The 17,858-nt window shown below is 34.9% G+C and overlaps 1 protein-coding gene across 4 annotated transcripts in view; it reads right to left on the bottom strand.

Moving 5' to 3' along the window:
• Nucleotides 1–17,858, bottom strand: part of CCDC122 (coiled-coil domain containing 122) — a 46,644-nt gene that overhangs the window by 6,067 nt on the left and 22,719 nt on the right. Inside the window, exon 6 of one of the 4 annotated variants that reach the window (XM_058548227.1) lies at nucleotides 15,933–16,125. The exons of the other annotated variants lie outside the window; for them this stretch is intronic. Coding sequence (XP_058404210.1) covers nucleotides 16,006–16,125 — 120 coding nt within the window. The 3' untranslated portion in view covers nucleotides 15,933–16,005. Of the gene's footprint in view, nucleotides 1–15,932; nucleotides 16,126–17,858 lie in introns of those variants that run through there. 4 annotated transcript variants of the gene reach the window in all.

Below are 17,858 nucleotides of genomic sequence, written 5' to 3'. Positions count from 1 at the left end.
CTTGCGCCAGCGGGCCGGCCCCTGTACTACAACTTTTTATTCTTCTTTCTCAGTATTGTTTTAGCTAACTAAATCCTTTGTATTGCATATAAATTTTAAAATCAGCTTGTCAATTTCCACAAAAGTTACCTACAGGAATTTAATGGAATGATGTTGAAACTATAGACTATATAGTTTCAACTATATTTTCTGGGAAAGTTAACACTTTAAAAATATGGAGTTTTACAGAGAATGAATATAACATATCACTCCATTTATTTAGTATTCTTTAATTTCTTAGTAATATTTTTATTGCATTAGTAAAAGTTTACACATTTTTTTCATCAAATTTATTAGCAAGTATTTTATGTTCTTTAGTGTTAACAAAAGAGTTTTGTTTTATTCATTTCACTTTCCAGTTGTTTATTGCTACTACCTAGAAACTACATAGATATACAATTGATTTCTGTATTTTGACCTTGTATCCAGTGACTTTACTGATTTATTAGTCTTTTTGTACATTCCTTAGGAGTTTTTACATAAGCAATTATGCTCTCTGTGAATAAAGACAGTTTTAGTTCTTTACAATCCTTATGTCTTACATTATTTTTTATTGCCTTATTGCACTGATTATGACCTCCAATATAATGTTACATAGAGGAGGTGGAAACAGACATCTTTGCCTTGTTCCCAATCTTAGGGGGAAAGCATTCAACATTTCACCAATAAATAAGATGTTGTTAGCTCTAAGTTTTTTATAGATGCCCTTTATCAGGTTGAGAAAGTTTCCTTCTATTCTTAATTTGCTGAGAGCTGTTATTAAGAATAGGTGTTGAATTTTTCTAATGCTGTTTCTGCAACTATTAAGTTGATTATATATTTTTTATCTCCTTCCTTTTGTTAATGTGGAATTACCTTGTTTGCTTTTTTTTCCTGAGGAAGAGTACCCCTGAGCTAACATCTGTTGCCAATCTTCCTCGTTTGTTATTGCTTGAGGAAGATTAGCCCTGAGCTAACATCTGTGCCAATCCCCCTCTACTTTATATGTGGGTCCCCACCACAGCATGGCTGACAAGTGGTGTAGGTTCCCTGCCCGGGACCCAAACCTGTGAACCTGGGCTGCCGAAGTGGAACAGGCCGAACTCAACCATTAGAGCATGGGGCCAGCCTCCCATCGTTTACAACCTTGCATTCCTGGGATAAACTCTGCTTGCTCATGAGGTATTAGCCTTTTTATATATAGCTGAATTCAATTTTAAAATATTTTGTTAGGGAATTTTGCATCTGTGTTCATGAGGGACATTGGTCTGTAATTTCTGGTAATGTTCCTGTTCATTTTTTTGTGTCAGGGCTATGCTGGCCTTCTAAAATGAGTTGGAAAGAGTTCTCTCTTCCATTTTCTGAAAGAGTTTTTATAGGCTGGGTATTATTTCTTCCTTAAATGTGTGATAGAATTCACCAGTGAAGCCATGTCAGTCTGAAGCTTTCCTTGTGGGGAGGGCTTTAATTATGAATTCAATTTCATTGATTCCTACCTCATATCATTTATAAAACTTAATTTGAAATGGATCATAGACCGAAACATAAAAGTAATTTCTTCTTGGAGTGACGTCAGCATCATGGCAGAGTGAGCTCTTCCCTTAGTCTCCTCCTAAAGATATGACAGAAGGGACATTCATAAACCAAAAGAGGACATTCACACAACACAATAGATATCTGAGAGATCCACGTAGCCGTACGTCTGAAGGTGGGGTGCTGGGCACCCCCAGGAAGCAATGGAAGGAGGTAAGTGGATCTCATCTCCCTCCTGAGTGGCAGTGAACTAGGGTGCTGGACCTCATGCTGCGGCCAGCGAGCAACATTGAGAGGAGAAGAGGGGAAAGACAGCCCTCTGCGGGAATGCTCTCACTCTTGGAGTTGCCTCCCAGCCCATGGGAATGCTCCACATGGAGGCAGCTAAGCAATCATAGGGGCATCCCCACCAAGCCTAGCAGCCCAGGTGGGCAGATGGCGAGTGCAGAGCAGGAACGTGTGGGAGCGTGCATGCGAAAGTGCTCCTCCCCCTCCAACTGGCGCACCAGCTCAGCTGGTGGGCCAGAGCAGGGGATCCCCGCCAGAGCACCTGTGACTACATGTGTAAAGCAGCGGCAGCCAGTGGGCAAACGCAGACAGGCCCTGTCAGCACAGTTTCCAATGGATAGGCACAACTGCCAGGGTTGTGACAGGCTCAGAAAACACAGCTCCTGCCCTGCCCTGTGCTGGCAGGTGGAATCTGCAAACAGATACTACCACTATGTGACAGCAAAAGTCCACCACATCAAATAGCTTTAAGAAGTATATTAACACTCCAGACCAGAAGGAAAATGGCAAGTACCCAGAAATCAATCCTGAAGTCACAGAAATTTACAATCTAAATGACAGAGAATTCAAAATAGTTATCATAAAGAAACTCAGTGAGTTGCACAAAAACTCAGAAAGACAGTTCAGTGAACTCAGGAATAAAATTAATGAACAGGGGGACTTGTTCACAAAAGAGACTGATACTTTAAAAAAAAGCAATCAGAAATGTTGGAGATGAAGAACGCAATGAATGAGATAAAGAAAAATCTGGAGTCCTTAAAAAACAGAGCTGTTATTATGGAGGACAGAATTAGTAATTTAGTGGACAGAAATATAGAAATGCTTCAGATGGAGGTGGAGAGAGAACTACGACTAAAAAGAAAAGAAATTCTCTGAGAAATATCTAACTCAATTAGGAAATGCAACATAAGGATTATAAGTATTCCAGAGGGAGAAGAAAGGGAGAAAGGAGCAGAGAGCTTGTTCAAAGAAATAATAGCTGAGAACTTCCCAACCTAGAAAAGAGCTGGAATTACAAGTAAATGAAGTTAATAGAACTCCTAATTACATCAATGTAAAAAAAACATTCTCCAAGGCATTTACTAGTAAAACTGGCAAAAGTCAATGACAAAGAAAAAATACTAAGGGAAGCATGGCAGAAGAAAATAACCCAAAAGGAACCCCTATCAGGCTTTCAGCGGATTTCTCAGTGAAAATCTTACAGGCTAGGAGAGTGGAAGGATATATTCAAAATTCTGAAAGACAAAAACTTTCAGCCAAGAATACTCTATCCAGTGAAACTATCCTTCAGATATGATGGAGAAGTAAAAACTTTCCCAGATAAACAAAAGCTGAGGGAGTTCATGACTATAAGACCCTCCCCTACAAGAAATCATCAAGAAGGCCCTCATACGTGAAAGAAAAAAAAAACAAAGGGTTTACAAAGTCTTGAGCAAGGAGATAAATAGACAAAATCAGAAAATTGCAGCTCTCTATCAGAACAGGTTAACAAATACTTAATCATAACATTTTAAAGGGAAGGAAAGCATCAAAAATAACTATAATCACTTAATTTTAACCACAAACTCACAACACAAAATGGAATAAGGTGTGACAACAATAACTTAGATGGGGACGAGGAAAGGGATGGAACCTGCTTAGACTAAGGAGGTGATCAGAAAATGGACTAGCTCATCTATGAGATCTTTTATACAAACCTCACAGTAACCACTAAACAAAAATCAGAACAGAGACACAAATGATAAATAAAGAGAAAACTGAGAAAACCATCATAGAGAATCACCAAAATGAATTGGCAGTCAGAAATGCACAGGATGAGAAACAAGGGAAATACAGAACAACTGGGAAACAAGTGATAAAATAGCAGTATTAAGCCCTCATATATCAATATCGCTCTAAATGTAAATGGAATTAACTCTCCAATCAAAAGATGCAGAGTGGCTGGATAGATTAAAAAACAAGCCACAAGAATATGCTGCCTCCAGGAAACACAGCTCAGCTCTGAAGACAAACATAGGCTCAGATTGAAGGGACGGAAGACAATACTCCAAGCTGATGGCAAACAAAAGAAAGCAAGTGTTGCCATACTTATATCAGACAAAGTAGACTTCAAGATAAAAATGGTAATGAGAGACAAAGAGGGGCAATATATAATGATAAAAGGGACACTCCACCAAGAAGACATATCACTTATAAATATATGTATACTGATGGCAGGAGCACAAAAGTACATAAAGCAACTATTAACAGACCTAACAGGAGCAATTAACAGCAACACAATAATGGTAGGGGACTTCAACACCCCACTTACATCAATGGATAAATCATCCAGACAGAAAGTCAACAAGGAAATAGTGGAATTAAATGAAAAACTAGACCAGATGGACTTAATAGATATATATAGAGCACTCCATCCAAAAACAGCAGAATACACATTCTTCTCAAGTGCACATGGAACATTCTCAAAGATAGACCATATGTTGGGAAACAAGGCAAGCCTCAATAAATTTAAGAAGATTGAAATAATATCAAGCTTCTTTTCAACTTCTTTTCTTATCAACTACAATAAAAAAGCTGGGAAACTGACAAATATGTGGAGACTAAACAACATGCTACAGAACAATCAATGGATCAATGAAGAAATTAAAGGAGAAATCAAAAAATATATGGAGACAAATGAAAATGAAAATACACCATTCCAGCTCATATGGGATGTAGCAAAAGCCGTCCTAGAAGGAAATTCATAGCAATACAGGCCCACCATAACAAACAAGAAAAATCTCAAATAAGTAACCTTAAACTATACCTAACAGAACTAGAAAAAGAAGAATAAACAAAGCCCAAAGTCAACAGAAGAGGGAAAATAATAAAAATTAGAGCAGAAATAAGTGAAATACAAACCAAAAACAAACAAAAAAATCAAAAACCCAGTAGAAAGGATAAATGAAACTAAGAGCTAGTTCTTTGAGAAGAGAAACAAAATTGACAAATTCTTAGTCAGACTCACCAAGAAAAAAAGAGAGAAGCCTCAAATAAATAAAATTAGAAATGAAAGAGGAGAAATTACAATGGATACCACAGAAATACAGAGGATTATAAGAGAATACTATGAAAAACTATATGCCAACAAATTGGACAGACTAGAAGAAATGGATAAATTCTTAGACTCATACAACCTCCCAAAATTGAATCAAGAAGAAATAGAGAATCTGCATAGACCAATCACAGGTAAAGAGATTGAAACAATAGTCAAAAACTTCCCAAAAAACGAAAGTCCAGGGCCAGATGGCTTCTCTGGAGAATTCTACTAAACATTCAAAGAAGATTTAATACCTGTCATTCTCAAACTATTCCAAAAAATTGAATAAGATGGAATGCTTCCTAACTCATTCTATGAGGCCAACATTACCCTGATCCCAAAACCAGACAAGGACAACACAAAGAAGGAAAATTACAGGCCAATATCACTGATGAACATAGATGCAAAAATCTTCAACAAAATATTGCCAACCCAAATATAGCAATATATTAAAAGGATCATACACTATGACCAAGTGGGTTTTATACCAGGGATATAGGTATGGTTCAACCTCCTCAAATCAATCAATGTGATATACCACATTAACAAAATGAGGAATAAAAACCACACAATCATCTCAATAGATGCAGAGAAAGCATTTGACAAGATCCGACATCCATTTATGATAAAAACTCTCAGTAAAGTGGGTATAGAGGGAAAGTACCTTAACATAATAAAGGCCATATATGATAAACCCACAGCAAACATCATACTCAACAGGAAAAAACCATAAGCCATCCCTCTGAGAACAGGAACAAGACAAGGGTGCCCACTCTCACCACTCTTATTCAACATAGTACTGGAGGTTTTGGCCAGAGCAATTAGGCAAGAAAAAGAAATAAAACATACCCAAATTGGCAAGGCAGAAGTGAAACTCTTGCTGTTTGCAGACAACATGATTTTACAAATAGAAAACCCTAAGGAATCTATCAGAAAACTATTAGAAATAATCAACAACTACAGCAAAGTTGCAGGGGACAAAATCAACTTACAGAAATCAGTTGCATTCCTATACCCTACTAAGGAACTAACAGAAAGAGAACTCAAGAATACAATCCCATTGACAATCGCAACAAAAAGAATAAATATCTAGGAACAAATTTAACCAAGGAGGTGAAAGACCTATACAATGAAAACTATAAGACATCATTGAAAGAAATCAATGATGACATAAAGAAATGGAATGATATTCCACGCACATGGATTGGAAGAATAAACAGTTAAAATGTCCATATTACCTAAAGCAATCTATAGATTCAATGCAATACCTAAAGCAATCTATAGATTCAATGCAATCCCAATCAGAATCCCAAGGACATTCTTCACAGAAATAGAACAAAGAATCCTAAAATTCATATGGGGCAACAGAAGACCCAGAATAGCTAAAGCAATCCTGAGAAAGAAGAACAAAGCTGGAGGCATCACAATCCCTGACTTCAAAATATACTACAAAAAATAGTAATCAAAACAGCATGGTACTGGTACAAAAACAGACACACAGATCAATGGAACTGAATTGAAAGTTCAGAAATAAAACTACACATCTACGGCAGCTAATCTTCGACAAAGGAGCCAAGAACATACAATGGAGAAAGGAAAGTCTCTTCAATAAATGGTGTTGGGAAAACTGGACAGCCATATGCAAAAGAAGGAAAGTAGACCATTATCTTACACGATACACAAAAATTAACTCAAAATGGATTAAAGACTTGAAGGTAAGACATGAAACCATAAAACTCCTAGAAGAAAATATAGGCAGTACACTCTTTGACATTGGGCTTAAAAGCATCTTTTCAAATACCATGCCTACTCAGGCAAGGGAAACAAAAGAAAAAATTAAAAAACGGGACTACATCAAACTAAAGAGCTGCTACAAGGCAAAGGAAACTAGGAACAAAACGAAAAGACAACCCATCAACTGAGAGAAAATATTTGCCAAATCATATATCCTGCAAAGGTTAATCTCCAAAATATACAAAGAACTCATACAACTCAACAACAAAAAAACAACCTGATCAAAATATGAGCAGAGGTGGGGCCAGCCTGGTGGCACAAGCGGTTAAATGCGCACGCTCTGCTTCGGCAGCCCGGGGTTCGCCGGTTCGGATCCCAGGCGCGCACTGACGCACTGCTTGTCAAGCCATGCCGTGGCAGCATCCCATATAAAGTAGAGGAAGATGGGCACGATGTTAGCTTAGGGCCAATTTTCCTTGGCAAAAAAAGAGGAGGATTGGCATCAGATGTTAGCTCAGGGCTGATCTTCCTCACAAAAAAAAAAAAAAAAAGGGCAGAGGAATTGAACAGACATTTTTCCAAAGAAGATATACAGATGATCAACAGGCACATGAAAAGATGTTCAACATGACTAATCATTAGGGAAATACAAATCAAAACTACACTAAGATATCACCTTACACCTGTTAGAATGGCTATAATTACCAAGACAAAATAACAAACGTTAGAGAGGATGTGGAGAAAAGGGGACCCTCGTACACTGCTGGTGGGAATGCAAAATGGTGCAGCCACTATGGAAACCAGTATGGAGATTTTTCAAAAAAATTAAAAATAGAAATACCACACAACCCAGCTATCCCACTACTGGGTATTTCTCCAAAGAAATTGAAATCAACAATTCAAAGAGATTTATGCATCCCTATGTTCACTGCAGCATTATTCACAAAAGCCAAGATGTGGAAGCAACCCAATCCCAATTGACTGATGAATGGATAAAGATGTGGTATACATATACAATGGAATACTATTCAGCCATAAAAAAAGACAATATCATCCCATTTGCAACAACATGGATGGACCTTGAGGGTATTATGTTACGTGAAATAAGCCAGACAGAGAAAGACAAACACCACATGATTTCATTCACATGTGGAAGACAAACACATGGACAAACAGAACAGATTAGTGGTTACCAGAGGGGAAGCAAGTTGGGAGGTGGGCATAAGGGGTAAAGGGGCACATATATATGATGACTGATAAATAATAATGAACATCTGAAATTGCACAATGTTATAAACTATTATGACCTCAATAAAAAACAGTAATTTCTTCTTGTGTTAGTTATAGTATGTGTGTTTTCAAGGAATTTGTCCATTTCATCTAAGTTGTCAAATTTATTGACATAAAATTGTTCATAATATGCCTGTATCAGCCTTTTAAGTCTATAGGACCTGAAGTAATATCCTCACTGTCCTCTCTTTTCTTGATCAGTATTGCTATGGTTTATCAATTTTATTAGTCTTTTCAACTTTTGGCTTTGTTGATTTTCTCTCCTCTTTTTCTGTTTTCTGCTATTTATTATTTCATTTCTTCCATTGCTTTTGGCTGAATTTGTTCTTGTTTTTCTAGTCTCTTATGGTGGAAGCTTAGATAATTGCTTTTAAATCTTTTTTCTTTTCTGATATAGGCCTTTAAAGGTACAAATTTTCCTCTAAATATGGCTTTAGCTACACCCACAATTTTTCTTATGTTGTGCTTTTATTATCATTCATTTTCAAATATTTTCTATTAATTCTTGTGATTTCTTCTTTCATTGGTTATTCAGAATTGTAATGCCCAATTTTGAAATGTTTATGTAGTTTCTAAATATCTTGCTGTTATTGATTTCTAATTGAATTCTGCTGTGATCAAAGAATATCAAATTCTTTGAAATTTATTATCCAGTATACTGTCTATCTTGGTTCTGTGTGTACTTGAAAATAAAGTTTAATCAATAGATGTTAGGTGGAGTATTTTATAAATATTAATTATATTAAGTTGCTAAATAAGTTGTTCAAATTATCTATATGCTTACTTATTTTCTGTATGTTCTATCAATTAGTCAAAAAAATTCTTAAGATCTCCAGTATGATTGTAGATTTCTTTTTTGTTCTGTCAGTTTTTGCTTGTGTATTTTGAAGCTCTGTGATTAGGTGAACACACATTTAGTATCATTATTCCTTATTGAGGAATTGAATGACCCTCTTTGTTAGTAGTCCATATCTTTAAATCTACTTGATGTTAATATAGGCACAACCAGCTTTCTTAAGATTGATATCTTCATACTTTATCTTTTTCCATCTTTTTACTTTCAACCTTTTTTACTTTTTACTTTGTGTCTTTATATTCAAAGTGCATCTCTTGTGAACAGGTATGTTAATAACTTGTTTTTTTACCCAATCTGATAATTTATCCCTTTTATTTGTAGTGTTTCATCCATTGACATTTAATGTAAGTATTCGTATGTTTTGGTTTAAGTCTACCATTGTAATATTTGTCTTCTATTAGTCGCTTTTGCCTTTTTCATTTCTCCCTCCTTTTCTGTCTTCTTTTGGGTTAACTGAATATTTTATTATTCCATTTGATTTCCTCATATATCTTTCTAGCTATACTTGTGTGTATTTTTTTAAAAAAAGTTGTTCTAGGAACTTCAATATGTGCCCTTAATTTATTACAATCTATCTTCAATTAAATATAAGAACCTTACAACAAAAGCCAGTTATTGAGATATGTTTTAATTCTATATATGTTATAAAACCAAAAATACATTATTGTTTTAATTTTATAGTATCAATTGACCTTTAAATAATTCAAGAAATGAAAAAGGCTCATTTATTTATCCATATATTTTCCATTTCCAGTGCTTTAAATTACTTCCTGTAATCATTTCAGCTTTAAGAACTTTCTTTAGTATTTCTTATAGTATGGGTCTACTAGAAACAAAATACATCAGCTTTTGTTTATTTGAAAATTTATTTCACCTTCATTTTTGAAAAATATTTTCATTAGATATAGAATTCATGTAGAGTCCTTGCTCAACATTTTTTTCTTCTTTCAGCATTTTAATGATGGCCTCCATTTTTACTGGCCTCCATTGTTTCTAATTTTTAAAAAAATCAATAATCAATTATAGCAAGGTTGCAGGAGACAAGGTAATGTACAAAAGTCAATCGTTTTCCTGTATACCAGGAATGAACAAGTAGAATTTGAAATGAAAAACACAATATCATTTATATTAGCACCCCCCCAAAATGAAATAGTTATAAATCTAACAAAATGTGTGTAAGATCTATATAAGGAAAACTACAACACTCTGATGAAAGATATCAAAGAATAACTATATAAATGGAGAGATATTCCATATTCATGGATAGAAAGCCTCAAAAATAACTCAATAGAAAGTTCTTCCCAACTTGATCTGTAGATTCAATACAATCCCAATCAAAATCCCAGCCAGTTATTTTGTAGATATTGACAAACTGATTCTAAAGTTTATATGAAGAGGCAAAAGACCCAGTGTAGCCAACACAATATTGAAGGAGAAGAACAAAATTGGAGGTCTGACACTATCTGACTTCAAGACTTACTATAAGGTTACAGTAATTAAGATAGTGTGGTACTGGCAAAAGAACAGACAGATCAATGGAACAGAATAGAGAGCCCAGAAATAGACCCACATAAATATAGTCAAGTGATCTTTGACAAAGGAGCAAAGGCAATACAGTGGAGCAAGGAGAGTCTCTTCAATAAGTGGGGCTGAAACAACTGTACATTCACATGCAAAAAAAAAATGAATCTAGACACAGCCCTTACACAGTTCACAAAAATTAACTCAAAATGGATCATAAGCCTAAATGTAAAACACAAAACTATAAAATTCTTAGAAGATAACATAGGAGAAAATCTAGATGACCTTAGGTATGATAGGACTTTTTAGATACAACACTGAAGGCACAATCCATGAAAAAAATAATTGATAAGCTGGACTTCATTAAAATTAAAAACTTCTGCTCTGTAAATAACACCATCAAGAGAATGATAAGATAAGCCACAGACCGGGAGAAAATTTTGCAAAAGACACATCTGATAAAGGACTGTTATTCAAAATATACAAAGAACTCTTAAAACTCAACAATAAAAAAACAAGCAATATGATTAAAAAATGGGTCAAAGACCTGAACACTTCACTAAAGAAGATACACAGATGGCAAATAAGTATATGAAAAGATGCTCCACATCATATGACATCAAGGAAGTGCAAATTAAAACAATGAGATACCACCACACACCTATTAGAATGGTCAGATCTGGAACACTGACAATATCAAATGCTGGTGAGGATGTGGAGCAATGGGATGTGCCTGTGTGTGTGTGTGTGTGTGTGTGTGTGTGTGTGTGTACACACACATGCATGCTTATTTCAGTGCACACATATATATGTAAGACTTGAAGGATATACACCAAACAGTGGTTGCTATTAGTGAGAGGTGAGCGTGATAAGAGAGAGAGCAATGCAATGGAAAGTGGTGGTCAAAGGAACTATAGCCTTCCTTCTAATATTTTAATCTTTTTCCAGGAGAATGTATTCCTATAGACATGAAAAACATTTTTAAAAAAGACTGGGAGAAGTAGAGTCCAACAGACCTGGATTCATATCCTACTCAGTCACTTATCATTAGCTATATAAGCTTATACAAGTTATTTAAAATTTCTGAAATTCTGCAAAATATGTTATTATGAGAATTTAAATGGGATACCTATGTAAAGTGTTTGAAAAATACTAGGCACTCTATAAACAAGAGATTTAATAATATTGAACATTTCTTGTACTTTTTATAAAATAGAATAGTTTGTTACCATGTTATCTAGCTATATGAATAATTCTTATCCTACCTTTAGGTCACTTTTTTTTTTAACCTTTGCTTTTCTGGATTTTTCTCACAGGACCAGCTTTCTAGTTGTATAATCATTTCTGTGGCTGACTTCAATAAATGAATGCATTAGTTAATTGTGTAAGCTGCATGTTGTACCAGGTTAAACATATTTTGTTCCTGACCCCTAGTAGTTCTGAAAGTGCTCTAAATTTTTCCCTAGCCTTTTAAATTTGGAGCTCAATTTGTACAAAATTTAGGCAAGAGTAACCATCAGTGAATCTCAAAATGCTTTACACAATGTCTGTTATCAAAAAATATTGCTTGCAGCACTCATCATTTGCTAAAAACTTAACTGCACTAGTCTCCCTTCCCTGAAAACTCTTACATTTGGCAAATAACACTTTTTTAACCTTGAACTGAAAAATCACTGATTGTTGCTTAACACTGTATTTGAAGCTCTGTGTTTGTATACTTTGTATTTTGCTTCCCCAATTTTTACATGACCTCATAGCTCATATTTTTTCTCTTTTTTCTTATCTTTAGTTTCCTTCTCCCAAAATATATATAAAGACAGACAATAAACAGAGAAAAAAGGCATTTTGGGATAAATATTTGGAAATACTTCATTCAGATATGGCCTAAAAATACCAAAAACATTTATTTGACAAAAATACATGTGAAATTCAAAAACTATTTTCATTTTTTTCTTAACCAAAAAAATGTTAAAAGCAACATTAATATCAAAACTAAAACATGCAAGACACAAAATGTTTGAAAGCATTAAAGATTAGAAGAAAAGAATGCTATAATCTAGGCAAAAGGCAACCATGAACTGTACCAAGGCCGTGGTTAAAGACATTCAGAAGGGGTAGAAAAAAAAGACTCAAAGAAGAAATAAATAATAAAAATCTTCTGGTATTTGAATTTATCCTCTTTATAAAATTAGTTGTTTTGGGATAGAGGTTACTCACATCAATGATCAATTCTCATCAAGCAACAAGAGAAGTTATAATTTATTATAGATAATGTCTAATTTCTTAGATTTTCACTTTTTTCAATCATAATATTGTGATAGAAGTGAGGACTAATTTTAAATGTATTAGAGGTAATAGAACCAAAATTTAAAAGCCCCAAAGAATCTTAACAGAGGTATCCATATTATGAAAGCTTAAAAACAATTTATTAAATTCAGGGCAAGAAGTTAAAGGATGAAGACTTTTTTTTTTAGTTTTTAATTTTATTTTTTTATTTAGGTAACATTGGTTTATAACATTATATAAATTTCAGGTGTACATCATTGTATTTTGATTTCTATGTAGACTACATCATGTTCACCACTCAAAGACTAATAACCAACCATCACTATACACATGTGCCCAGTCACCCCTTTCACCCTCTTCTCTCCCCTCTTCCCCTCTGGTAACCACCAATCTAATCTCTGTATATATTTGTTTGCTTGTTGTTGTTGTTTTCATTTTCTATTTATGAAGGAGATCATACGGTATTTTACCTTCTCCACCTGACTTATTTCACTTAGTATAATAACCTCAAGGTCCATCCACGTTGTCACAAATGGCAAGATTTCATCTTTTATTTTTATAGCTGAGTAGTATTCCATTGTGTATATATACCACATCTTTATCCATTCGTCCCTTGATGGGCACCTAGGGTGTTTCCAAGTCTTGGCTATTGTAAATGCTGCAATGAACATAGAGGTACATATATCTTTATGCATTCGTGTTTTCATGTTCTTTGGATAAATACCAGCTGTGGGATAGCTGGATCATAAGGTATTTCTATTCTTAATTTTTTGAGGAATCTCAATACTGTTTTTCCAGAGTGGCTGCACCAGTTTGCATTCCCACCAGCAGCGTATGGGAGTTCCCTTTTCTCCACATCCTCTCCAACACTTGTTATTTCTTGTCATGTTAATTATAGCCATTCTGACAGGCATGAGATGATATCTCATTGTCATTTTGATTTGCATTTCCCTAATAATTAGTGATGTTGAACATCTTTTCATGTGCCTGTTGGCCATCTGTATATCTTCTTTGGAAAAACATCTGTTCAGATCTTTTGCCCATTTTTAATTGAGTTGTTTGTTTCTTTTCTTGTTGAGATGTATGAGTTCTTTATATATTTTGGATATTAACCCCTTATCAGATGTATGATTTGCAAATATCTTCTCTCAATTGTTAGGTTGTCTTTTCATTTTGTTCATAGTTTCCTTTGCAATTAGAAGCTTTTTAGTTTGATGTAGTCCCATTTGTTTATTTTTTCTATTCTTTCCCTTGCCTGGTCAGACACGGTATTTGAAAATGTGCTGCTAAGACTGATGTTGAAGAGCATACTGCCTGTTTTCTTCTAGAAGTTTTATGGTTTCAGGTCTTACATTCAAGTCTTTAATCCATTTTGAGTTAATTTTTGTGTATAGTGTAAGATAATGGCCTACTTTCATTCTTTTGTCCAGTTTTCCCAAAACCATTTATTGAAGAGACTTTCCTTTCTCCACTGTATGTTCTTGGCTCCCTTGTTGAAAATTAGCTGTCCATAGATGTCTGGGTTTATTTCTGGGCTTTCAATTCAGTTCCATTGATCTGTGTGTCTGTTTTTGTGCCAGTATCATGCTGTTTTGATTACTATAGCTTGTAGTATATTTTGAAATCAGGCACTATGATACCTCCAGCTTTGTTCTTTTTTCTCAGGATTCCTTTTGGTATTTGGGGTCTTTTGTTGTTCCATATAAATTTTAGGATTCTTTGTTCTATTTCTGTGAAAAATGTTGTTGGAACTTTGATAGGAATTGCATTGAATCTGTAGATTGCCTTAGCAAGTCTGGAAATTTTAACTATGTTAATTCTTCCAATCCAAGAGCATGGAATATCTTTCCATTTCTTTGTGTCTTCTTCAATTTCTTTCAACAATGTTTTATAGTTTTCAGTGTACAGGTCTTTCACCTCTTTGGTTAAATTTATTCCTAGACATTTTATTCTTTTTGTTGCAATTGTAAATGGGATTGTGTTCTTGATTTCTCTTTCTGCTACTTCATTGTTAGTGTACAGAAACACAACTGATTTTTGTATGTTGATTTTGTATCCTGCAACTTTACTGTATTCATTTATTATTTCTAATAATATTTTGGTGGATTCTTTAGGATTTTCTATATATAAAATCATGTCATCTGCAAAAAAGGGACAGTTTCACTTCTTCCTTTCCAATTTGGATCCCTTTTATTTCTTTTTCTTGGCTGATTGCTCTGGCTAGTTTCCAATACTATGTTATATAAGAGTGATGAAAGTGGGCATCCTTGTCTGGTTCCTGTTATTAAAGGGATGCCTTTCAGTTTTTCTCTGTTGAGTGATTTTAGCTGTAGGTTTGTCATATATGGCCTTTATTATGTTGAGGTACTTTCCTTCTATACTCATTTTATTCAGAGTTTTTATCATAAATGGATGCTGTATCTTGTCAAATGCTTTCTCTGCATCTCTTGAGATGATCATGTGATTTTTATTCTTCATTTTGTTGATGTGGTGTATCACATTGAATTGAAGATGTTGAACCAGAATGATGAAAACATTAAAAAATGATGTCACAAGCTCAGTGACATTCCATCTAAATCTCACATTAGTGGCCACTTCCATCACCCTCTACTATTAAAAGTACCCATTTACTCTTCTGCTTCTGTCAACATGAAGTAGATATACTTCATATACTTATTCCTCCTGCTAAGTAGAACTAGAAACCCTGGACATTATATATAAAACAAAAATAAGAAGCTTCTGAAAGGTGGAGAGAAGAGGCAAACTGACTAGGGACCTCAGGACCCAAGGAACAATGTGGTTATGAGTTCCCTTGGGTTTTCATCTTGCCTCATATACCCAGAGTAGATACTAGAGAAGACAGCAACCTGGAAACGCCAATAAGAGTAGACAAAAAATAGTTCCAAAGAAAGCCTGATCTCTAGCCAAAGAACCAAGAAAAGGGGAGCCTAGCAAGATAGAAAACTTTTAGATAGTAACTACTCTACTAAAGTCAAACACCACAAAAAAACTATGATCCCCCCGCCCACCACGCAAAGGCTCAGTGGAAAGTCTAAACTTCTACCATTGCTAGGCTACAACAAGGGGCCCTAATCCTCCTGCTGGGGTTGTGTCAGAGAAGGCTAATTGGGGAGACAGGACTTTTCATCCCCATTGGGCAGTAAAAAGCACACCCTGTGTTGTCAGTGGAGCCCATTTTAGGAGCCTGGACATCTACCTTCATCTAGTGGTAACAAGGCATCCTTCCCCTTCTCACTGAGAGAATATTAGAGGAAGCTTACTGGAGGGTCAGGACTTGCACCATGATTCAGTACTAACAAGGCCACATCTACCTGGTATCAGTGTAGGCCACATGGGTAGCAGTAAGGAGGCACCCCTGCCCCTCCCAGTCAGGGGGTTATCAGCAGAGGCCCAGTGGGCAGCTAGAACTCCCACTCCTGGATAGCAGTAACAGGAAGCTCTGCCTCCCTCCATGAGTGTCAATGGAGACTGGGTGGAAAATCTGAATTTCCACCACCACCTGGAAGTAAAAATGATCCAGAGTCTTAAAACATAATACCCAACATATCCAGATTTCAGTAGAAAGTCACTTATCAAACTAAGAACCAGGAAGATCTCAAACTTAATAAGAAATAACAATCAATATGTGCCAACACACACACACACAAAAACACCACAGAAGTCAGAATTATCTGACAAGCATTTTAAAGCAGTTATCATAAAAATGCTTAAATGAGCAATTATGAACATGACTGAAATAAATGAAAAAATAGAATGTATCAGCAAAGAAATAAAAGATACAAAGAACCAAATGGAAAAGATATAAAAATAAAAATGAAAAATTTAATGAGTGGGCTCAATAGCAGAATGGAGGAGTCAGAGGAAAGAATCAGTAATGGCAGATAGAACACTAGACACTACTCAATCTGAAAACAGAGAGAAAATAGACTGAAAAAAAGAAATAAACAGAGCTTCAGGGAACTATGGGCCTATAACAAAAAAGATCTATCATTTGTGTCATCAGAGTCCTGGAAGGAGAGAAGAAAGAGGGCAGAGCTGAAAAAGTATTCAAAAAAATAAGAGTTGAAAATTTCCCAAATTGGCAAAAGACATAAACCTACAGAATCAAGAAACTGAGACTATTCCAAACAGGATAAATCCAAAGAAAGTCATGCCAAAACACAGTAAAACTTCTGAAAACTAAAGACATAGGAAATCCTGAAAGCAGCAAGAAATAAACACCTTACCTATATGCAGAAAAACAATTTCAGTGACTGGTTTGTCATCGGAAATCATGGATGCCAGAAAGAAACATTTTTCAACTTTAGAAAGAACTGTCAATTCAGAATTCTATATCCAGCAAAGATATCCTTCAGGAATGGAGAGGAAATCAAAGCATTCTCAGATGAAAAAAACTAAAAAGCTTTGTCATCAGTAGACCTATCCTAAAATAATTTAGAAGTTTTCAAAAGAGAAAGGAAATGATAAAAGGAGGAATCGTAGAATATCAGGAAGGAAGAAAGAATACAGTAGAGCAAAAATATGGGTAAATACAATAGACAAATGGCGAGGTCATAGCTGAAGGGTATGGGTTTTCTTTTCAAGGTGATGAAAATTTCTAAAATTGACTGTGGTGACAGTTACATATTGTCTATGAATGTAATAAAAACCATTGAATTATATACTTTAAATGGGTGAATTGTACAGTATGTGAATTATATCTCAATAAAGCTGTCTTAAAAAATCAGTGGTAGCCTGAGGAAAGGGGCACAAGAGAACTTTCTGGGCATGATGGGGAAGTTTTATATCATGGTCTAGGTGATGGTAACATGGGTGTATACACACATTAGTCAAAATTAATCAAGCTACACCTTTACAATTTGTGTACTTACTCTTATGACAATTATACCTCAGTAAAGTATATTAGCATAAAAAATTACTAGGTAATCTCAAATTCCATTCCAAAATGCTTTTTACCAATTTATACTCATACCAATAGTATATTAGAATTCTGGTGTTCCACATCTTACCAATTGTAATACTGATAAGCTGATTGCCTAAATATGGGACCTCATTATGGTTTTAATTATCAATCTGTTAATAGGGTTAGTTGTGTTTTTGGATATTCATATTTCAAAAAATAAGACTTTTCATACCATTTACTCAATGTTCTACTGGCTGGTTTGACTTTTTTTTTTTTTTTTTTTTTGGTGAGGAAGATTGGCCCTGAGCTAACATATGTTGTCAATCTTC

This window comes from Diceros bicornis, chromosome 9 (genome assembly GCF_020826845.1).
Source record: "Diceros bicornis minor isolate mBicDic1 chromosome 9, mDicBic1.mat.cur, whole genome shotgun sequence".
Classification (NCBI taxonomy): domain Eukaryota; kingdom Metazoa; phylum Chordata; class Mammalia; order Perissodactyla; family Rhinocerotidae; genus Diceros; species Diceros bicornis.
This window is presented reverse-complemented; position numbering and strand designations above follow the sequence as displayed.